Genomic DNA, 24,898 nt, shown 5'->3' with positions numbered 1-24,898 from the left:
ATTATTTCAGTAGTCCATTCTCTTCACATATTTCACCACAAAAAATACAAAAATTTTAGGTTACATAAAAACAAAAGTCTTATGTTCACTTTTTAAAACACAGTGAATTGCTGGAATTCTAAGTGGTTTTTAGAAGGAACATAACCTGTTTTCCTAAACACAACATTTGCATTTTAGTTCAGTGAATAGAGAGGAACACAAGCATCTCTAAAGACCTATAGTGAGTCCAGTCAAATTTAGGCTACTGACATTTGGAAACTCAGGCAACAAAGTACAAAATTCAGGCGTTCCAGGATGCTTACAGTGAGATGTCAGCTTCTAGCACAGACAGTCCATTGAACACTAAGTTCTTCCACCCACATGAGATCCAGCTTGCACAGCCTTCTGAGAGCAGGCATCAGTGGCAGTAACCACCTCTTAGGTAACACAGCAGCCAAAGTAAAGACCAGGAGGGGGAAAACTCCAGCCACTGCTATCTATTCAGTCAGGAAACCCCACCTTTCATACCTAGGAAAGCATCCTACCTAGAGGATATCCTGGTTGACAGCGTTTGCTACCTCCCCTCTCAAAGTCAAGGCACTGTGAAGTCAGAAATGCAAGTATTATTCAAGGAAGTGTCATATCAGACACAAAACTGTGCAAGAAAGAGGGAAACTCTCATGTATTGGCACAAGTGTTTACCTTGAAAAAGGCAGGAGCAGTATTCCAGATACAGCTCCCTAGAATCTATTTCACAGCAGATGACAGCTGGATAATCCTGACTCCCAAGCACCTGCAGGCATCTTGCTCCATTTGAAGAGGCTGGGTGGAGGCTGGTTTCACACATGATAGCCTCTTCCCCAGTAACGAGGGCAATTACCTGGACAGGCAAACTCAAGCCTTTTCAGGTAGGGCAGAGACTACAATCCAGATTTCTCGCTTCTTGGAGAAGCACTGTTAAGTAAAAAAAGTCAGTGGGGGCAGTATTTCCTATTCAAGTGAAGTTATGTACAAACCTGGTCACACATGTCTTTTTTAAAGTTTCTTCAGACAGATGAAAGAATTCAGGTGTCCAAAAACCTGTATCTCAACAGGTGAGGGAGAGGTGAAAAAAAGCTACAGACATTTCTAAGTCTATGCTATAACTAATATATTACGCCAGGTATCTTTCAGACTAATTAGGAGTTCTCTAATGAATGTAGGTGCCAGACCTGGTTACCTGCAACGTAACATAATGAATTTGTTAAGGATTTAAGAGAGCTTAATATACCTACCTAAGGCTACTTTGGACATATTTAGATACACTGAAATCCATGCCACTAAAATTAGCTATATAATAATCTCCTCAGCCACCACCCAGATTTTACTGGCCACATCATGTACAGCTTTGGTTCAAAGCTGTCCCAAACCTTCCAGCTCTGATGCCAGCAAGGCAGTTTTTAAGCTCACTACTTCTACAGACATAATCTGACAGTGGAGATTCTTAGCCAAATAAACATGACTAGTATCAAAGATTTTGCTTGAGCAACATAGTGAGTGTAATGACAGAAACATGCAGAAGATAAAACATCACAAGGCTGACACACAGCACAGTCAGCAGTCTGGCAATAGTTAAAAAAGTTTCTGTGTAGGCGCTTTGCAGATGTAAGTTACTTCTGCCAGGATAAGCCTCAAGACTTCATCTTTATTGAAACTGGCTTTGCTGACATGCACTTGAAAGCCATTATGTGTGTAATCTCCAGAAAAGTGAAAAGAACAAAGGGAAACATGGAATAAGGGATGAAGCCTTATTTATTATATAGTTATGGAGCTCAGGCTGCATAAACAAAACACACAGTCATGATACATATGCCTCCATCTCATTTTTCAAAATTACTTAAAAGCTCTCAGACTAAAAGTGTTTTTCTTTCCCCTCCATCACGCCTGCTTCTTAGCCATCACATTAATGAGAATCAACCGACTAAAATGCAAAAGAGCCAATATTCTCATTTCACTTAAGAGTAAAAGAACAGAAGCCTTTGCCTTGCAGTGCAAGGAAAAGAAAAATACTTGAGCCTTCCAGACAATGATATACTTACAGTTCCTCATATGAGTATTTTGGTCTTCAGCCTAAGCCCCTTTTATGTGAGCACAAGGTTTTTCACTGCTGTTCTGTTATTTGGCAGACCTACCACAGAAGGTTCAGCTGTGACTACAGGGCTTTGTCTCCTAGGCAATGTGAATTAACAGTAGCTCTTTCTCTCAAATGGGTGAAATACTGCTCTTTTAAAAGTAAAAAAAAAAAAAAACCAACACAGGAATTCCATCTGGATTGCAAATTCTGTACTGGTTATATATTTTATGTACAACATTAAAGCAAAAAGATAAAAGCAGTATATTCCACTTCAGTAATATAACTGCATTTTTCAAGACACTGACCTCCAGAATGAAAGAGGACTTGAGGAAAATCAGTTGCTGTTTTTTCCGGAAGTTGGGCTCAAAACCAGAGGAGATGGCATAGCATTTTCTGTAAAATTTAACATTATACAAAGAAAAAACAACCCAAAACAAGTATAAAGAACTAGTTCTGAATGGTTTCTTAACTAGGCATTAAACTAGTGTACTTGGAGCGCTGGCCAACGTGGTGCCATTCTTATGTGAAGCTCAACTGACTGCAAACTGAGAGTCAAATTTTCCTCCATACAGATGTTACTTCCAGTGTTACTGCTCAGAACTATAAATATGTATAAAGAAAGCAGCAGGTAAAACACTTCTGTGTATCAGCAACACTGCCAAGGATCATAACTGTTTTATGCTGCCTTGAGGAGGCTATTAGCATTAGCAAAGATGAGCAGTGAACTTACTCAGTAGGAAGGTTTTGCATGAAGTGAGGGGGAGATGAAATGATGCATAGCTATATAACTGTGAACCATTCTAAACATTCTTTGTCTTTTCTCCCAGCAGCAACCACAATCCTTTGAACCAGCACAGACTAACAGATAGTCCTGTGCGTGGCTTGCTGCTTGTCTCCTCCTCTTGGGCTTCACAGACAAGGTGGAAAGGAAGAAAACAGAGATCCAAAAGTTAAGAGGTCTGGTGGCTTTATACTACTGCTCATATCCAAGGCTTTCATGTTGGGAGCCACAGACACCAATGCTGCATCTAGTTTTTTGAAATGCTTTTTATAGCATGTGATCAGTGTTTAGTCCTGGAACATAGGCTGCACTGCGTTAATTTAGGGAGCTGGATTTTATGGATAAAAACTTTTGAAAGCAGCAGAAAACTGACATCTGGAGGGACCTGCTACACAGAAGTAATTAATGAGGAAGAGTTTCTCCTTAATGAAGAAATAACGGTATTTTTTGGTTTATAATAAGATTTCTGAAAGTACACATTGCCAAAATGCTGCTTGTGCACATCACTGTCCCAGGCCAGAGTTACACTGCATAAACAACTCTTTTCTCACAGAGGAGTTAACCTTAAGTAAAGAGGGTAAAGTTGTGCCCGAAATCTTCTGTTCCTCAGCAGAACAGTGAAAACGATCAGTGAGGATGCTGTGACCATACCCTATGAAAAGCCGCAGCCCCTTGACACAGGGTACCTGGGGTCACCCTCACACACCACCACCCTGCCAGCGCACAAGCACATGTTTCAGCTTTCAGGTCCTCAATGACAAAATGTGCTCACCTGAGGGTAAAGCCCAAATAAATGCCAACTTGTTTCAGGTGAAAGGGTCTAAGAGGCTCTATGGCTCATATTCTGGGCACATTGATCTCCAAACCCTCCAGGAACTCATGTAATTTGTGTAGCATTTTTACACTTAAGAAAGAAATCTGATTTCTCCCCTTGGCACCCTTTCAAATACCATAACAATTATTTGGCAAAGTTGCTGCCACAGATAACAAAGTATATAAAGTAAAAGACAGCGCTACTCATGTCTGCCAGCCTTGGCTCACCATTCCAGCTGCCAATGCCATAGGACTGTGAAATCCATTCTCTGCGCCAGCTTACCCATTAGATGGTCATCTAAAATGTGCAAAACTCACTGTAGTCAACCACTGCAGTTAACATTTGTTAAACATCTGATAAGGCACTGAAACAAATTACCTTCTTTATTTAGCAACATGCCTTGAGAACAGATTTTCTCCTGATCTAATGGGATAGTCCTGTCCATTATCCCATTAGCTACGCACTGCTAGAAACACCCCGGGCATCACATTGCCAAACAACTGACTGAAGCTATTAAAGGCTTTTCGAACAACATCAGTTCCTTCTGCTCTCGATTATTGAAAAATGGTCTCATAAAACATCACCCATTAGATCAGATCACCAAATGAGTGAAAAGCAAGCCAGACTAAGAAGTCCCACTTCCTATCGATTCTTCACCGAAGCTCATATTTTGTGCATCTGCCAACATTTTTGAAACAGTTACACCATCCAACTTACTTCCTCATAGCAAAAGCTTTCACATTGATCTTCCACAACAAACCACAGCAGTGCTGGCAGGGCATCCGGCTGCAAGATGACACCAATAGCTATGCATAGGCATGGAAAAAGTTAACCTTTTTACTCCAGTTGCTTCCTGTATCTAGCTTGAAGGAATAATCAATTATTTGCATTTCATTTAGAAAATCTTAATGTTACCATTTATCTTCCTCTTTTTATTTTAGTCTAATGAATCTTGAAACACTGAAACTTTCAATAATTTGGCCTAACCCTGAACATTTTTAAATGCTTGCCCAAGTACAAAAAACTATACATGAAACTGTTATATATTTATACGGTGAAATTGGTGCTCCACTCAGAGACATATGAATACTTATGCTAGACTGGATCTATAGTTTCACACAGAACTGAAATATGTATGTTCCCAGCAGCAATTTAAATATCAGTATGACTTTATGCAGCAGAATTTTTCAACAAATAAAAATCAAGATTCAATTATGGTGGCGTTTTGAGAAATGGCTTCATGTTTAATAAATGTTGGTTTGTAACTTTATTCTTCCTTTTCCTCCCAAAATACTCCATTTTGTCTTAAAAATCAAAGCACTACAAAACAACAAAATAAAGCAGGAAGCGTTGAGCAAGCACATAGAACTACATAGCCAGTCAGTCTGTAAAAAACACAACATGGTAAGTGAAATAGTAATGTCAAAAAAATAGATTTTTTTCAACATAGGGCTGCTGTTACAAAAAATCTGGACGCAAAAGCTTTTTGTCTATCTTGGGGAGATAAGAGTTCAGTTGCAAGTGCACTTCTGCTCAGCCAATTTGGTTTCTACTAGAGATGCATGTATCTGCCAGCTATTTTTCCAAGAAAATGTATTAACTTGGTTTCACACACCGCTCTAGGCTCCCAATACTAAGAGCAATGCCAGTATTCAAACACTCTGCTTATGTTTCTAAGTCCTTAACAGCAATATGACTGATGCAAGAAGCCAGCAGCACCACTCTGCATTTGTCTTCCAATCTATTTGTTTCATGTGTCTTTGTTCAAAACCCTGTCCAACTGGCAAGTTCACACCATGCTTCCAAGCCTCCCCTAAACCCAAGTCTGGAGTGATGTATCCTAAACAAACCCAGCAGCTACTGGTACGTGCTGTCATTGAAAGAGCTGTATTAAAGCTGCAATGTGAAATGCCATTTTGACAGCATCCTAAGGAGTCTATTTCAGTGACTGCTTGAAACTGTTCCTTTGAGATCTCTTAGAGGGCTAATTACAGTTACGCTGGCAGGCTAGGCAGCAACTTATTCTTCAGACTGAGTTATTGGTTTCTAAAAAATTATATTTATTTTATGGCGAAAAAAATGCATACTACACAGGAATAAACTTTAAAATTTCCATGCTAGCATATTACATGATTGGGAAAGAGCGATACTGGTCCTGGTGAGAATAACAGATTATCAACTTCTGATCATATAGCAGAAAGTACTTTCTCTAATTGCTTAAGAAGTTGCACAGTACTGCTTACCAGCACAGCTTCTCCGCAGTGTCCAGAGTCACAACAGTAATGCCCCCTATACTGGGCAAAATCAGTTTCACTAAACCTGTGAATTTCCATAGAGTCATTGCCTTCTTTCATAATTTAATGAAAAGAAATACAAAATGCCTCTCTTGCTTGCAGTTTCAGGGTCTATACCTTTGCCTCGCTTAAATCAACTTAATCCCAAGATCAATACATTTATTAGTTGTCGGAAAAATCCATCATGCATCTTCAATTCTGAGAAATGTTCAAGTAGTTCAGCATATAACAATCATGTTTAGACACAGCAAAAGAGGAAAATTACAAGATACTTAGTGTAAAAACCATAAAATCCTTGATTAATCTGTAACAGACTAATCCACTGGTGGTGGTGCGGGTTTTTTTTTCTTACCTCAATAATCTTGTCGTGAATTTGCAGGCCTTCTGCTTTGTCTGCAGGTCCGTTCTCCAGAATCTTTGACACATAAATTCCCTCAGCAGATTCCTCCTGATTGTTCTGTACCAGGCAACAGGGAAGTTGCAAAAAGGGCCACATTAGTACAAGAAATGAGACAGTACTAAAATCAGCAACAATGCAAAATGCAAATCTGCCTGAAATATGCAGCTTGCTTTTCTAGCTAAGAACTGAGCTCCTTGGGATGTTGGGGTTTTTTTGGTTTTGTTTTTTTTTTTTTTAAACTTGCTTAACACAAACTAGTCATTAATCAAAAGGACAGAATTAATGAACTATTCCAGCATTTTTTATAAGATTATCCATTTACTTCTGGTTATTTTAGTCTAAATGAAACACAAGGTGCAATGGTAATCAGATCCCAGCTAAAATATTTAAAGCAGACCTCAAAGTTCAGAGCAGACAGTGACTAATATAAAGGCACAGAGGAAGATAACTTATAAAAATGGATGCACAAGTGTTTCTCTCAGGAGGGAAAGGACTCCTGCAGTACTGCTCCTTGTAAACTTCTTTCTGCATTTGAAAAATAAAGCTCCAAGGAACAAAGTGACATTAGTTAGCTCACGTGTAACAGTGATAGGATTTGGTTGGAACTGGTTAACCTCGTAAATCCTATTCACATGGGAGACTGAGAATTTGCTCAACTGTGAAATCCATACAGATCAGCTGTGGACAAAAAGAGAACCAACTTCCAGTTGATCTCTACACATTGCTAAGTAAAACTTGTACGCAGGTCAGATTTAAAGCAGATAAGTTATCTACCACAGCTGGAACGATATACCTGCTGTGGTTGCACATGCTAAAATTACTTAATTTCATCATGTGATGGTTTAAGATAGTTTAAATTAATTATTAATAAAGAAATAATGCCAAGCAGACACTGCCCACTTACAGTATTTTTAAGTGTCCATAGAAATAATAACCTAGACAGCAATAAATGAAGGAATATTTTTCCAGACAATTTATGTTGTGGATAGCAGTTTATATGACACTTATTTTCCTTCTGTGACTGGTGAAACCCTGACCAACAGCACAATTCATTTGAGTACAGGTTTCTAGGTCTAGGTCCTATATACTCATGGGGACATTGTTTTATATTTTTTTCTATTAAGAAAATGATAAAGGCATTTAAAAAAATGGAGCCACTGTAAAACATGCTTTACAACATGTGGCAACTGTCCTATGGAGTCTCAACCCAGGTAGATTTCAGGTTAACAAATATTTGCCCAATATGATGTTCGTCACACTATGATTTCATAAACTCCCTATTTTTCCCCCCCCTTTGTCAAAGAAACTCACAGGTAAGAAGCAAAAGGGAAACTTATTAGCAGTTCCAACAATATTTTGAAATTATGAACTTTCACTGACTTCCCATCTAAACAGTGAGAAATGAAACTCTGATAAAACCAGCATAATAGCCATTAATGAAAATTCAAGAGGGACACGGTTTGGTTTTTTCCTCAAGAAAACAAAAGGCTAGATTATAGTACCTTTGCCCACATAAAATTGTATTTCTTCCTTAAGAAATTTCACTGGCTTTTTCAGGAGTAACGTCCAACGCAGTAAGAAAAAGGGTATTTGGCATGTGGTCCCCATTGGTAGCACGTGCTGGTATCCACAGCCCTGACATGAACACACAGCACATCGAGCTCCGGCACCTTCCCGCGCAGCCCACAAGCTGCATAGCAGGGAACGGAGGGGAGCTATGGGAATGATTGGTTCATTCAACCTTTAGCTGAGTCTGTGGGTGACTGCAGGAGCCCCAAGCCATGCCTGCAGCACACACCTCCCTCCAGCCTGGCTTTGCCAGGTTGTCCTCGGGGGGGACAGCCTCCACAGCCTCTGTCGTAGGACAGTCCTACCAGCCAGCCAGAGCTGGGGCCCATGACAAAACTGGGGATCAAAGCAGCCTTCCTCCTTTAGAATAATGAATCACCTCCCAGAAACACACACTTATAAGAAATGAGTCCTTTCCTGACAAAATAAAAGGCAAGCTTGTGGTGAGTCATTCCTTTCCTCTCCTCCTCCCTCCAGGTAGAAGATGAACAGCAGGGAAGCCTATTATGGACTGAAATCAAACACAGCCAATGGAAAGTATGTATGTACGTTCCCCAAGTCACCAAGAGTCACCTGCTTTCCAATGGGAAAAACCTGCATTGTACTTATAAAACACAAATAATGTGGTAAAGGAACACACTCCCACATAGGTGACTAATACACCACCATTCTGCTCTTCTGCTGCAAGGGCCAATGCTTCACCCAAGGGCACTTCTTCCCTGAACAAACTGAACGTACAGATGGCCTTCATGAACTCTTTTCGTCTTGTTTGAACAAAAATATTGAATCCCTGTTCCAGTATTTAAGTTTTTGAGCAGTTTTTTATTTTCATTGTTTGTGTCAACTCAATCCTTTTTTCCTGTTACATCCTTTGGCTCCAGGTATGTTGAGGGAGACTTTATACTAATATCTGGGAACCGCCCATCAAACATCCATGGTATTCCCATTTATCACAATGAGAACAAAACAAAACAGAATATCCAAACTAAACTTCTAAGACTCAAAAGTCCCTGAGACCCAGCTCTGCCTCACAGCTCCACCAACTTCTCTGTCTCAAACTACCAGTGTCAATGGAAGACCATAAGCATTTCCTTCTCTCTGGTCAGCAGTTCTCTCCAGAAATAGTGCTATGAACCTTCATATATTTATCATTTACTCCTTAAACATCCAGAACATTCATTCAAAAAGCCTAACAGTTTGTAATATAAAAAACTGTTCTAGTATGCTCTGTCAGCATGTAAGCGCTTCAGAGAAGCTCAGCTGCCATCCCCAGAAAGCTGAACACCATGCTCCCTCTTCCCTGCAGTTTTCCTACAGCTGGAAATAACAGAAGTTACACTTCAATACAAACTACTGTTTGTATTTGGTTACTGGTATACTTAAAATATGGATACAATCAAAGTGCATGTATTTTATCTTATAGCCACCTGTTGTCTCATCCTTCCATTAGAAAATCTAAGAAACTCTTGCTTTGGATTTACAGCACCAAAATCTGGTAGCGGATGGTTTTCATATTTACCCACAGGGAACAGTAGTTCTGCAGCACAGACAGTGAACTTCTTAGGCTAATGGGAACAGACTCTTTGGCACCGCTAAACATAGCTTTAGAGCAGAAGACTGTCAAACTAACATACAGGGTCCCATTCCCCTCCTCAGTAACAGTAGGAGGCTACAATTCTCCCACTTAACAAGAACCTGATCAGTGCATAATTATTACCAAGCCTTTTTAATCAACGACTAATTTTCCAGTTTAACAGGTTTCTTTACCCTTCATATGTAATGACAGTCCTGATTAATGCTTTTGGGAGGATGAAGTTAAAAAAAAAAAAAAAAAGAAGCCATATATTCTAGGGGGTGTTAGTGATCCTTATGCACATTCTGTGGTTTCCAATGAACTTTCTAAACCTGGACTGATGAAATTAGATTGAGTTATGATACAAGATTGATGAAAACCCTGTTTCAGTTCATAAAGAAAGAGAAACCGAAAGGAGATATGTGAGAGCAGGACATATGCTTAAACTATCTGAGCTACAGAAGCAAATTTTCATCTGTCCTCTAAATGGGGGAAAAAAAAAAAAAGCAAGCTGTTTCAAAAAATTCCAATGGCTTAATCCTGTAACAATGACTCTTATAAGTACTCCCAAAGATTTCCATTGAATATTTTGCATGAATACATATTACTCACATGGGAATTGAGTGCAGATCAGCATTAAGTTTTAAAGCAAAAACAATGGGAATACCTTTCTTGAAATCAAGAATAATCCAAGACTATGTCTTCAAAACAATGACTCCAACTACACCTGTTAATATACAGTTCGTCTATCTATGGAGCTGATTCCATACTTACTGTCATCAAAAGAAACTCTTTTACTACTAAGAGTGTATACAGTAACAGAAAATATGGTCACAATAACCTACTGTACTTTTCTCGTTACCTGATTGGGCCGTCCTCCTATAATATTGAATCCCAAAGTATCATTTTCTCGGTGTAGCATGATTGTTAATGGTTTGGGTTCTCCTCCCTAAGAAGCAAGAGGTGAAATACTGTTAAAGAATATAGTCTCAAAAAGAAGATCTTAAGTGTAAGCACTAATGTACAAAAGATTTTTAGCCGGAGAATACGTATAAGATAAGACTTAAAGGAAAATTAGGCTGAAAAGATAACAAGAGACTTTGTAATGGAAAAAACCCAAAGAATCCACCTGTCACTGAAAAGTAACACAGGTAACACCTGATTATCTTCAGCGCTGAATGGAAAGAAGTACAGGCTTTTGGTGAAGAATGCTCAGCACCACTGAAAAAAGTCAGAGCTCCAAACATCTGGAAGTCTCTAAAAAAATAAAATTCCCATGTGTGTCAACATTTCAGATGTTAAACATATAGGTTAAAATACACAACACTTTCAAACCCCAAAGTCATATCAGTACCCATTTCACAGCAACCTTCAGGGAAGATACACACACAAAATGAAACCCAACTCTTCATCCCAGCATTTCACTTCTCTCCCAAAAAGAAAGAATCCAAAACCATGTCTGCAAAAAAAAAAAAGGGGGTTTTCTAAACAAGGTTTTAAATATAAAGCTAACGTTCAAAAACAGTGAAGGAGTCAAAGTTAAAAACAAACAAACAAAAAAGACACTTTTTCTTCAGTGGAAGAGGTAAATAACTTTCTAAAAAAAAATATAAAAAAGTCAAAAAAATACTTGGAGGCTTTAGCACAGCAAGTTAGATTATTTTACCTCATTCACATATGATAATAGTTACAGTTCAAGAGCCATACTCCCCCCCAAAAACATTATATTCATCCAGCGCTGTTAGGTGTTTGTGTCTGCCAGTGTCCATTAATTAATAATATATAAATAATCAAATTTTGTATTCAACTTGACAACTAAATAAGGTATACCTTTCTGAGCATTCAAAATATAACACTTAACGCTGAAGGCCATATATTTTATTAACTGTGACAGTGAAATGTTTTATTGCCGCATAATACATTTGATTTTAATGGAATACATTTTTACTTCATAGATAGTTTTTCTTCCAAATACCTGTTTTAGTCATTACCCTGGTCTCAGCTGTGCAAGACATTGGAGCGGCAGTACATACAGCAACACCTACCGGCAACGCTCGGAAACGGCTCCGCTCCTGCCCGGGAGGAGGGATGCCTCCACGCCAGGGCAGGTGGGTTACAACTAGATGATCTTTAAGGTCCTTCCAACCCAAACCATTCTAGATTCTACACATAAGCACACTTCCCAGAGCCAGCAACCTAAACCTCATGGCCTAGCTAACCAAAGAAAATAATAATAATATAAAAAGATTCAATATGTAAGTCTCCAAACACAAAGTTTCTCAATGCCACAAAGACCCATGTTTCTAGGCACACAGGTGTCCTGCGAACGACGTCCCCTTTCCTGTTCCCCGTGCAGCAGCCAGATGCCCAGCATGCGACATTTCTTCAGGAGTGACTTTGCCTCAGACCTTCTCCACCTGGGATTTTGCTTCGCAAGGGTCCGTGAAGATTTGGGTAAAAAGCAAAATTCTTTGCATTAAAACACTCCCTCACCACGGCTGCAAACAGCGGTGCTAGAGTCTGCACAGGGATCTTCCAGCCACTAGTTAATGCTCCAAAAAAGCATCAGCTCCCTTACAGCGAGTTAAGCCAGCTCACCAGTACTCTCGGATGGTTTATTTAGCCTGAAGGGAGCGAATCTCTACCTGAGCGATGCTCTCAGACCCGAGAAGAGAGCGAAGTGCTGCACCAGTCTCTGCTATTGACAGCGTCAACTTTTATCCCACTCTACCGAACGAGAGCAGCTTTGCTATCGTTTCACCATCGCCTACAAAGTTTACACTATTCATGCTCCGTTTTTTAAAGACAATTCCTCGGCTGCTCAAACAGAAGTTAAAAGCCGGCTCCTGAGCTCCTGCCAGTCTCCCCTGGAGCAAACAGCGGCAGCCGCCGCCGGGTGCCTGCGGGGCGGGGGCGCCCGATGCGGACACCCTGCCCGGAGGAACCGGGACCCCTCTGCCCGCCGCCAGCCCAAGGGGGAGCCCCTCTCCCCTTCCTCCCGCTTCCCACCCCCTCCGGCCAAGCAGGGGACGAGCCACCGCCGCTATCTGGCACCACTGGTCCCACCGGCGCCCGGGTTTTCGGCCGCCGCAGGGAAGGGCTCCGAAATAGAGACCGACAAACAGCGTGTCCCCCCGGTCGGAGCTCCATCGCCCCGGGGGCGGCGAGGGCCCAGCGAAGCGGCTCGCACCGCCTGGGGGGTGTCCGGGGACGGGGAGGGACCGGGCTAGGGGCCGGCGCGGACTTGGGGGTGACGGCTATGCCCCCCCCGGGGCCACCGCTCGCAAGTTGGGCATGGCGATAGCAGGTCCGGGGAGAGCACCGCTGCAGGGGAGCAGGCCGGGCGTGCTGCCCCGCTGGTCTCTGCGGCCGCACTCACCTTGCCGGGCTGGCCGCCTGCCAGGTCCCGGGTGATGCTGCTGATGTGGCTCACGTACTGGCCGAACTTCGCCTGGTACCGCCGCGCCGTCAGCTGCACCTCGCTCTGCAGCGCCGAGAGCTGCGCCAGCAGCGACTTCTCCCTCCTGCTCCAGCGCAGGGCCTCCCTCCTCAGCTCGGGACCCGGCTCCGGGCTGCCGCCGCCCCGCAGTGCCCGCAGGCAGCGGTGCCCGCCGCCCGCCCGCGGCCGCGGCGGCCCCGCGGAGCCGCCCCCCGAGCGGCCGGGGGGGAGCCCGCCCCGCTGCTGCGGCTCGGTGGGGCCGGGCGGCGGCGGCCCGTACCGGCACGCCGCGAGGTGGGCGGGCAGCTCCCGCAGCCGCACGGTGCGGCCGCAGCCCCGCGGGCTGTAGTCGCACTTGACCTCCAGCTTCTGGACGAGGCTGCGGAGGGGCAGGACGGGGCGCAGCTCGGCGGCCGCCAGCGGCTGGCAGCGCAGCGGGCAGCGCCGCCGCCGCGCCGCCCAGGGCAGCAGGCAGCCGGCGCAGAAGACGTGCCCGCACGGCGTGGACAGCGGCTCCTCCAGCACCCGCCCGCACAGCTTGCACTGCAGCTCCGCCGCCACCGGCGCCGCGAAGCGCGACGGGTCGAAGCCCATGGCGCGGCCGGGGACCGCCAAAGTTTCGGCGCCGCGGCCCCCGCCCGGCCCCGGCGGCGCTGGAGCCGCTCCTGGCGGGCGGGCGGGCGGCGGCGAGGGGCGGGCGGAGGAGCGGGGCCGCGCCGGGGGAGGCGGGCGGCAGCGTCGAGCTGGAGTTCCCAGCGGCTTTCCCCCCCCCCACCTCGCATTAACTCCCTCTCCCCGGCGCTGCCGCCCCACGCCCAGCCCCGGCACCACCTCCGCCCTCCCGGGGCATCCTCGCTACGCGGCGGGGCGCGGGGGGAAGGGAGGGGGAGACGCGGGGAAGGGCCGCCGCCTGCGCCCACCGCCGTGCGGGCACTGGCCTGGCGGCCGCGCTGTGCCCCCGGCCGGTCGCCCGAGGCTGGGTTGAGGTCGCGGGGGTAGGACGATGACAGGCTGCAAAGCAGCGCGGGTCGCCTCGGCTCTTTGGCTGCTGCACGGACGTGCCGGTGCATAACGCACGTCCGTGTTTCCCTCTAAAGGGCTCGCTCCGCTCTTGTGCTCCCGCGGTGGGACATCCAGGGCACGGAAAGCTCAAGCCTCCAGTACCAATGCTGTCTTTGTTACCACACCAAAGAAAATAGTCAGGGTAAGAAAATTGCTTGTTGAGCCCCCTTAAACAACAACGTATGTATAAATAACACTTTCATTTCAAGAAAAGCTAAAACACAGCAGAATCTGGAAAGGAATAGTTAGGATCCACAGCCAGCCTGAATTCTACCCCTTCATTGCTGCACAACCCACAACACACACTGAAACACGAAACCCCTAACGCATTCCCCACATAACTTGACTATTGAAAACACAGAGCCAGATTGATGCCCCCCAGCCCCGTGGAAAACCTCCCAGAGGAGAGCGGGATGGAGCCCTCTGAGGCGTTCCTGTGGTAGGCTCCTTCCCATGTGGGTCAGACACCATCACGTTTGGTAAGGTGGTTTTGGCCTGCCCAGGCCCAGATCCCAGGATATTTTCTTGACTGAGGACTCCTAAGGCAGAGCCAGGGTGTGTCCTCACCAGCTCTGCAATTCCTGCCTCCAGCCCTGAATCCCAAGCACATCCCTCTGGGAAAGCCATCAGAGCTTTTGAGACCCACTAGTGAATGGTTCTTTTCCATGACTAGAAAGACAACATGGGGGCAACGCAGCAGAGGCACTCATCCCTTTTTTCCAAAGTAAGAAGGAAAACTCTGCACATACCTGCCCCTAGAACTGTACCTGGAACCACACATCTCAGTTATGTCTACCCATCATTTGCTTAACAAAAGTTTCTCAGCAATTTTAAACAATAACAACTGGCAATGCCTCACAGAACATCTACAGACCCAAGTATTACTGAGAAGCACCACCAACCTACCATTTCTAACTTGCCAGCAGAAACCTATGGTTTCAGTTGGATTACCATGGACATAAAATAAATAAACAAATGAACTGCACCATCAAATAGTCTCTCAGATTTCAGACAAGGCACTATAACACATTATACAGTATTTCATTGCAGACCAAAATCATATTCTCTCACGCAAAAAAGGAAATTAGATACCCCGAGTGATTATGCTATTCATACTGGGTTTTGATCATCTAGCATATCCATTGATTTTGATTGCTTTGCTCATAGGGTCATGATCAGTATCATTCTGAATGTTACAGAAAATGATTGAAAAACAGTATTCTTCTCATGTGCCTTTGAATTTAACTGTTCATTTACCCTCATTATTTATACCATCTCTTCTGTCCCAATGTATCTTCTTTACCTCCTTATACATGGCTCAGAGTCTCAGGTCTCAACAGAGGCAGTAGCATCTATGCTCATAGATTAAACCGGGCAAAGAACAGGCCCCAACACTGGCACATGGTCTGTTAAACTGGTATTGCCTATGTTAGTCTGTTGGCATGATGCTTGGAATGGTTTTGGCTGAGGCCTGTGAGCAGCCTCCCAAACCACACTTGGGCACAACACAAGGGTGGCAGAGGCCAGTCCAAGGAGTCAGTTTGGGGTTGTCATGCTGCTTCAGGGGTGACAGCTTAGGGGTGAGGCTGGGAGTCCTTTTAGGGTCCCTGGCACATTTTATTCAGCAGAACAAATGCAGCCAAGGGGATGATGTAGCCAGGTTTGAACCTCGGAGCCTTTAGGCTTCTTTTAAATTAGGTGATTAATTACATGAAGGTTTAGAAATCCCATGGCAGGCATACTTTTCAAAAACCCTGTCCTTTCTGGCCTGCTTTGGGCATTGGTTAAATGTCAGTGCACTGGCAAAACGGTTCCAGGCAGTTGTGCCGTTTCTCCGTTCATGCTAGAAACTATCTTTCTTTGCCAAGATGTCAACATGGATGGCAGCACAGGTGACTGGGTTTATATAAAAAATAATTTCCCAATGCAAGAACCTGTAATTCAGACAAATGTACAAAACTCATCTAAAGGTAACAGCTGTCTGCATACCAGACCTCCACATAAATGGGTATACACATGGATAAATACATGCAAGCACTACCAATATGCTTACAAGGGATTATTCCTACAATTAGTCCTATTAGTTCTGACGTAATGAGGAAATGAAAAACACAATCCTCATACTTTCCTAAACTGTGCTTAAAGAGACAACAATAATTACAAATTTTCTCATCTGAGGTCTCAGCAGCTACAGCTACAAGTTTCATACAGCCACTCACTACAGTCACAGCTTCACTGTGATGATCAAAGAGGAAAATGCAGATTTAGTGAGACTGGGAGAGGCTGAGGAGCACAGGAACAGCAGCGCCCTCAGGAACATTGCCCACAGTAGCTCTGTACAGCTCCACCACTTGCACTGGGACTGCGCCCAGTCATGGATGCAATAAATGATGTGCAGTGGCTCGTCTGCAGGACAGTCTCTATCTTCAACAGCTTCCACCATATTCTCTTTTGCTCTACCCGGTAAGGCAGCAAAAGTAATATGAAATAGGAAAGCACTTGCTTTTTTTAGTCACGTGTGCCAAGACACACACACACACACACACACACACACACAAGCACGCTTTGAGGAAGGATTTGGTGAAAGTAACTGCTGCTGAGGGAGTTCTTTATCAGCACAGAAAGCCTGCTGCTCCTGAGCATCAGAGATGGGAGAAAAGCTATTTCAAGTATAAAATCAAGGGTTATTTCTGCCTGTAGCTCTTGTCTCATCCTACAAGGATCTGCTGTTTAAATTGTGAGCTATACAGCTGTTCCCAAATCTGATGAAAGAATCCTGAGATAAGAATTACTGCTCTGAAATCTGAAGGCAAATGGAAGGTTCCTGTCTCCATTGAAATCAATGAGGAAAATCAGATGAACTTTCAACTCACATATGTGGGAATAAAATATGTATTTTTGTATTTCCCCTCTCATTTTCATAATCATTTTGCCCTATTATTCATCTGTAGGATTTCAAAGGAAGGTTCTTTTCCCAGTCGCACTAGTAAAACCCTGTAACTAATTTAGAGCCAGGAGGACTCAGCAACTTCACTCTGAGAGCAGATTTAGACCTGAGCATTTGCTATTAAAACCTGTTATCATCAGAAGTCTGGAAGAATGAATGCCATTGCTCTTTGGCAAATAGAAGATTATAAGCATAAAGTTAGCCCATATAACTCGTTTCACTGTAGAGAAGCACCTCAGAAGTGGGGCTTTTTTCCCTTATTTTCAAGTCAGCAAGAATTTTTCTGTATCACAGTTTATCATTGAAGCACATCAAGACACTTGGAGGGAGTGTCCCTAAGGTGGAGGAGTCAAAAAAGCCTGAAAGCTTATGGTTATTTGCTGCAACCTGAACAAGTATTTGCATTCGTCAGTAAAGGAAAGAAACGTCCAAAAAGCTGCAGACATTCACTGAAGAAGTTTACATACAGAAAACATTTATGAACTGTATTGTTCACAAGCACAAAGACACTCTATAATCTCTGTTTAACTACGTTTGACATCAAATGTGCCAACAATCAACTCTGACCACTAGAAAAATGAGAATGAGTCTTAAAAAGCAGTGAGTGCGAGATATGGATTTTGGACCTGCCTCTTTCATCCGCTGAATGGCCTTAAGCAAGTCCTGTAACTACTTTTCATTTTTCACTTCACTTACTACTAATGTTATCCAGCAGAATTCACTGAAGTCACTATACAATGTCTGTCACTAACAAAGCTGCTGTCTTAAGGCACCGGTCCTTAGGGCAGTCAAAAGAGAAGTCTGTACCTTCCAACTTGAGAGGTGGGTAGAAGCACCTCCCAGTATGTGCTGTGGAGCCTGACCTGGGAGGCATGCTCTGAGGTCACCCCCTGTGGATTGAGCCTTGTATAAAGGGGAGGAAGAGAAGCAGTGAGATTGTGCATGATCCAAGAGTCGAGCTGCCCAGTGCTATAAAAGCAAAATGCTCCTGAGCATACCTCTTAAGTCCTTTGGGAACGTCACTGTTGGAAATTAAGGGTGCCATCGACTTTGGACACCTCCAGCAGCTGAACAGTTGTTTTTTTCAGTAGGATGTTTCTACTGGGACTCCTGTGATACAAAATCTTTAGGCAGACATGAGCACTGAAAGGTGGCTTTTCCAAACCTTCTTAATGGAATGTTTTCACAGTAAACAGTTTTAAAATAAGAAAGTGCTGTTATCCCTGTTTTACAGATGAGGAGGTGGATAACTAAAGTTCTTTAGATTCTGGGTCAGAATGGCTCACATAAACTGTAAGTGTGTGTCAGAGCAGGGAGCTGGGACTGCCCTTTCTCTTTAGGAGACTGTTGACAAGGCAAGATCTTCTCCTAAACTGGAAGCCCAGACCTGTGTGATACATCTGGCCTTTACCAAGAAGTTTCTGATGGTTAGGGAAGCCAGTAGTGAGAGCAGGCAGTAGCTCAAATGGGGATAATAAAAGGAAAGCCAGGAGTGGGTAGAGAAGCGGAATAATGCAAGTGTCTGGACTGCAGCAGTGCATGGGGATATGCGTTTCTTTAAATGTCTAACTGCAAACAGAGCTAGGAAAGGCAGGAGAAGACTGCACACTTGACCCATAGGTCAAAACAGATTGATACGCTTGTTCTAGGGTTGAGACAATGCTTTTTCTGAATTCCTCTTTTTTTTTCTTGTTCAGTGTTAAAGGAAAGTTACTTTCTAACATGGCAAGAAAGAAGAGAAGAGGTGAGATTTAGGCTGAGGGAAAATAGGTCTGCCAGTGTGTTCACCTCTTACCCTTGTCAGGCCTGTACCGCATTCCTGCAGCCAGCTGGATCATCACTCGATGTCTGGTAAGAAGCTCGCTTCAGACTGCACTGGCTGCCGCACCCCTGCCCAGTGCTGCCCACACAGCCCTTCACACCACAGCCAGAACCAGGGGTCCAGCTGCAGCCTAAACAGAAGGTGCTAGCAGTAGGGTTAAACATAAAGGAACATGGGACCCTTGCCTTGGGTGTTTCTATCTCATTTCCCTTTCTCAACCCAGTTGTTGCAACCCCCAGATGTCCCAGTTTCTAAATTTGTCCTTGCAAAGCCAGTCCACCATGCAGTCACCTGATGCAGACACCTCCTCTCAGCACAGAGCTGCTCCCTAAGGGTATGCAGATACCAAAAGCTTTCCGTCTATTTTAGCATCCATTAGTTCAAGGAGAAAAAGTCTGAGGGGATGATTTTTCACATTATGAAACCTCAGCAGCTAATGTCACTGAGCAAAGCCACTCACTGTTGCCAGGCTCATATGAGATGACAGAGCCCAAACTGGTTCAGAAAGGGATCAGCTCGTTGCTGGTGACAGTCCCTCCAGAGTAAGGTTAAGTCCTCTTGCCCTTGCTGTACTTGATCAACCAGCAAAGACATAGTGGCAGTTTCTAGGGCTTCCTTTTTAGGCAGCAAAATTATTTAAAAATCGAAGATGTGAAAACAGTCACCTTGCCCAATATCAGTAAAGCCAGGTACACCAGAAACAGATAGAAGCAGAACCTCAGTTTCTAACCTCAGCAGATCTCAGTGAAAGCTTTGATAGCTGCTCAGATTAGTAGAAATGCTTCAGGGTATTACCACCCCTCTGTCTTTTACATGTCTCTTACTGGTGTTACATTGCACAGCATTTAGGAAACTATACTACTACATTGCATGGTATTAGCTTGCACATCAGCTGGTAAGGAAGAGAAATAAACCATGTTCAAAAACATATGAAAAGCTCAGAGTGAAATATGACAAACTAAAAAGAAAAAAAATGCAGGAATTTTGTGGTAGGATTTTCATAACTTATGTAAATCTGGAAATTTAAGCCTTTGAAATTACATTTAAATATCATTGCCACCAGAATGTGGCTGTCCTTAGATGACTAAGCCAGGTGATCTGCCTGAGAAATGTGTATAGAAAATTCTGATTACTTTATGCATTTTAACATGACACAAACTGGAAAAAGGTATTAGTAAGTCAAAGAAAACAAGACAAAAATGAAAGAAACCATTTCAAAACGGTAGCTAAAATATTACAATCAGTTCATGGAAATATGGGAATCCATGTACTGTTTCAGTGTTATTAGCCTCTTATCAGACGCAGTACAAAAAAACAGGTTAGAAATATGGAAGCAATAGGCGCAAAAGGGACATGAAAAATTAAGATCTTAATGTTCGTATGGACCTTAAGATGAACATATAAGAATATGCTTCTGTTTCTTTTCTGTAATCTATTTGTTCATGACATGTACTGTAATTTATGTACTTCGGAGTATCCTCTTCAATCCTATGCCTGTTGCCTCCATGCACAAAACAGGTTAAACAAAGACGGTCAAGGAACACTTTACTCCATTGGCGTTAATCATATATGAAAACTGTGATACTCACTCCAAATACTTAATTGACCCCAAGGCAAGTCCCTTTGAGATCCAGCTTACGCTAACACAAATAATGCAGTGCTAAGAATGAAAGATTTCCTCATGCAATGAAGCATTTTAGTGCTCTAGCAAACATGATTCCTAGATATGCTTCACTTCCTCCATTAGCAACTTACTACGTTTGAGTTTCATGTTTGCATTTGACAGTAGAAATAATATAGATCAGCCATTTACAGTAGTAAATCTTGAAAAATATCAGCATAATATAATAGCAAATATTATGAGCAGTGAGAAAATATGCTTTTGGATTTTGCAGTTTTTCCAGCACTTGATCTGTTTAGCCTTGTTTTTCCTCTGAGTCCTATTTTCCTAAAGCTACACTTTCACAAATTACTTATTAATGAGTCTGAATTAAATTACATACAATTGCTTATTCAACAAGTAAACTTAAATCATCTGAATGGCTTGTGTTTTATTTTACTTAAAATTAAGATGCATTTACCTGTCTGGTGTGGAACACTACCTTGAGTAGTTACTCCAAAACCACATTTAGGACATTATTCTTTCTATCAGCACCTCTCATTCACCACCCCCACTAAAAGCAGACAGAACCTCCTCCAATTTGTGATTTTTTCCTTGTATGTGAATGAGATTCACTGTTATTTTGCATGGGTTCTCGTGGTCTGCCCTCAGCAAGGCTGGAAACTGTGACCTCTTTGGGGAGACAGTGGCTTTTTACAGTATTTTGGGTAACACCTGCAAGGGGACAACACTAAAGGGACTGCAGGGAGCCAGGATCAGGCTCCATGGCTGATGCCTCCACACTGTCTGTCCCCTTCCCTCACTCATGTCCCAAGGCAGGTGGAAGGCCACCCATGAGCCTGCAACCATGCTGCTTGGGGACTTTCAGAGGAAAAAGAAGTGACCTTCCAGTACTCTTGTGGGTGGAGGGTATGCTCAGGTTGGCTAGAGGACTTTGGCAGAACTAACGAACATGGTTTTCCTGAGAGTTATGGATGGTGGCTAGGTTTTCTGGTGCCCAGTAATGGTGGGGTTCACATTGCAGTGTCCTTTGGTGAGAAGAGCCAGGGGAAGGGGGCTGTCTTCCAGCAGTCTGCCAGGTTTTATTACACTTCTAGGATCTTTCTGTCTCCTACACATTTGCCAGATGTGGCTGATAGAAACTGGGAGTTCAAATGGGATTAAGGAGGAGACCTGTACAGGCATGCATACACACAGAGAAGGCCAGTGCCACATCTCCTTTTCTCTGGAGACCAAACCAAGAAGTAGGTTTAATACAACCGAAAAATCCATACAGGTAAAGCCACAGCAAAGATACTGTTTGTGTTTATCTTAGTACTTGAGGGAGTGCGGTTTAGCTGAACATCTCCTGGGAGAATGTTCACAAGAAGTGTTGATCTCTTCTGTTTCTGGAAATGTCAAGAGTGCTGAATTAGCAAATTTCCACTTCCTGGTTTAATAGTTCTCATCCTACTGAGGCCAAAAATGGAAAAGAAAAAAATGATTTTCTGATGCTTGAAAATGTTTTTTTAATTTTTTGAATCTTACCAACAATTTCTACTCATCTTTTTGTGAGAGACTCAGACCTGGAAGATCAGAGATGACACCATTAAAGCTTATTTGGACAAGTTAAATCTACATTGTTTCTAAGCTGCCTATCATCACGGATTCATGAACATTAATTCTGGTCTACTAACGCAACTTTCTAATGACTACCTACTCCTGCACTGAGGATTGACACGTACAGCCTGATAGTCTTGTTACGGGGTGTTTTGTCAAAGTGCTAATACAGCTCCTGCCTGCTGCATTACCTCATCACTACTTTTTAAACCTATATGTGTTTTCAAGAAAGAAACCTGAATTTTAGAAATGCTGAGCAGACAGATGCTTCAGTGACATCAATGGGAGATAAAAATGGTCAAAATCTGGTGCACTTTTAGAAAGAATGAATGTGCTTTTTCTCCCGACCTATTAGTATTGCCCTGTTCAGCCCACTAAGTTATTTTATGGCATTGCCTCCCTTCACCCTCCAGCTGTATTATAGCTGCATCAGGCTCTGCTTATATCACAGAAGTTTCAGATCGATAACATATAATGTAGTATAAGAGTCTGCTATTAACTTGTAGAAGGCTCCCCACCTAAGTGAGATAAGACAGATTTGGCCCTTGGTTATGTTTTAAAATGGACCAAGGCACAGCAAAAGATTTTATATTAATTTGATATTTTGCTGTTAGGCTTTTCTCTTTTAAATAGAAACGGGGGATACATAAGCTGAGGTATGAAAGAACTTAGCATTTCAGCTTAAATGGGAAAATCTAGATGGCAAGTGTGTTATCTGGTATATGCAGAGGCATGGCTTCAAATTTATTATAGCTCATTTTCAAGCCAGAAAATTTGCCAAAATTAGTAATGATCCAAACTGTAATAAAACCTGAAGTCACTGCTAGATTAACATACCATCAGCATAAAATGCCAGTTTAAATTCACTGATGCCAGTCTCCATCCCATGAGAATATGAAGCAGCATTAACACCTTCTGTCAAAGGCTCTCATGTTATAATAAATCAGCATGGTGGTAGGGAAGAGAAGAGACACAGAAAATACCTTTTTCTGTAGTAATCAGACTTTAAAGTTTCTAAGTTTTCTTGATCTCTACAACATCAGAATTTATCCGGCTGTGTGCTTGAGCAAGCAGGCATTCACTGCTGACTAGGACAAGGTCCAAAAGTGACAGCCTCCTCTGAGGCTAAAGTCAGATGAACATGGTCTTTTGGCAGCCTGCGTATTAAGAACTACCCCATTCCCAGGTTGTCCATAGAGGACATCACTGAGATTAGCAAAATGTCATTGGATCTGATTTTGTACTGTTTGGGAACTTTGAATTTCAGTACATCACTCTTCAGGCTGGTTTTGCAAATACAACATCCCAAGATTCCTTCACAAACACCACCAATCCTCTGCAACACCCACTGCCTTCAAGCAGTGTGATTCAGACAAGTAGGAGGGTTTTTTTCCATTAGTCCTGCTTTCAGCTTCATTTTAGCAATGAAATTACTCCCTCCTTCCCTTCCCGCACAAATAATACTCTCCTAAAGAAGTCCAGCTTTTAGTGATTAATAGCATTTTGCGAAGTCTGGCTAATGCTTTAGCAAGAACTGTCAGGGCGTCAAGGACAGGGAGAGCAGAGCTCAGGGCTGACTGTCATTATTCCTGATTCTGCCACTGACGTACTTTGAGATCTTCAATAAGTTAATTAACCTCTGTGACTCAGTGTAAGCACTGGTGTAATGCACGTAGTAATGCTTAACACAGAGTCCCGCAGATGTAAGCCATGATAAAAGGGTAGAGGACTATTATTGTTACTAATGATCATTAGTTTGAAATCATAGTTGGGCAAAACCAAAAATAACAAGGACATTGCAATTAGTTGAAAGGTAGGGTTGTGATATTTAATTATCATTAAGAGGGTACACGATGAAAAATACATTACGTATTTTCGATGGTACTACTGAGAGAGAGATGAGAAATAACTTTGTGGGATATCTGCAGTAAAGGCCAGGGGTAGCAGCTCTGAAAAATGAGGATCACTAAATCTTTGGTTTTTTCTTCCAGCGTAGAGCTTATTTTTCCTATTGTGGCTATTAGACTTAGTCTATTTTCGTATATGTGATAGGGTTGTGCACTGAAAGATAACAAGCCACAAGTCTGTAAGTTTATCTCTACCTTTGTCACTGTTGTTTTCTTACTGTGCTTAATGCTAATTATATGTATTATCTAGAGAACTTTAGGTTTGGGTCCGAGCACTTTAGTCCTGTGTGCTGCACAAATACATTACAAGATATTCATGGTCTCAAAGAGATAACAAAAGCTGACACCTTTACACAGCACAATTGGCTATAACTATCTTTCCAGTTCTTTTAAACATTGCCTCTGGGATATAGTTAGATAAAGAAAAAAAAAATCTCTTCCATCAGTTAAGATATTAGTGATCAGAACTGAATATTGGCAGTCTAAAAGAAGACATTCCTTTCAAGCTATCAAGAATTTTCCTTTATTGACTTGTATCTTTCAGCCTATCAAAAGTTTAATTTGCAGCTGAAATCCTGATCCTCTGGTGAATCATGTTTTCTTTTGAATGCAAAGGGCGTCTGTCTGGCAAAGTTGGCAGCCTGACCTCCATAAATATTGTTCTATTGATAAAAAGAGGAATTTGATATAGGGACTATCCAAAATAAATATTTTGCAGGGATTCTGAGTGTCTGAATACAATAGAGCAACAGAATGTTACTGCATTTTAAATAATTCAGACATAAGCTGAAGTGAGTATTAGTTTTAGTTGAAAAACTGTCAAATGCAGTTTGCACCTTTTGTTTCATTTGGGAAATTAAAATGGACACCTGTTGAGCAGTTGCTTTTTTTTCTTCTATCATCTGTAGGGATTTGCCATTGATTTTGTTCGGAGCAAGTCTGGGCTTCTTAGTTTCTAGGAGATTTAAAACAGGATTT

The 24,898-nt window shown here is 42.8% G+C and overlaps 1 protein-coding gene and 1 long non-coding RNA gene across 3 annotated transcripts in view; one reads left to right on the top strand and one right to left on the bottom strand.

Annotated features, from left to right (window-relative positions):
- Nucleotides 1-18,759, bottom strand: part of PDZRN4 (PDZ domain containing ring finger 4) — a 259,477-nt gene extending 240,718 nt beyond the window's left edge. For both annotated transcript variants that reach the window (XM_080392097.1, XM_080392098.1), the window contains exons 1-3: nt 12,903-18,759; nt 10,386-10,472; nt 6,334-6,438 (exon numbers count right to left, since the gene is read on the bottom strand). In XM_080392097.1, coding sequence (XP_080248223.1) covers nt 6,334-6,438; nt 10,386-10,472; nt 12,903-13,556 — 846 coding nt within the window. In that variant the 5' untranslated portion in view covers nt 13,557-18,759. The remainder of the gene's footprint in view (nt 1-6,333; nt 6,439-10,385; nt 10,473-12,902) is intronic.
- Nucleotides 1-24,898, top strand: part of LOC308065762 — a 541,432-nt gene that overhangs the window by 359,630 nt on the left and 156,904 nt on the right. The window lies entirely within an intron of this gene.

Source organism: Falco punctatus (assembly GCF_963210335.1).
Source record: "Falco punctatus genome assembly, chromosome: 6".
NCBI lineage: Eukaryota > Metazoa > Chordata > Aves > Falconiformes > Falconidae > Falco > Falco punctatus.
Note: the sequence above shows the minus strand (reverse complement) of the source record. Positions and strands in the feature narration are given on the sequence as shown.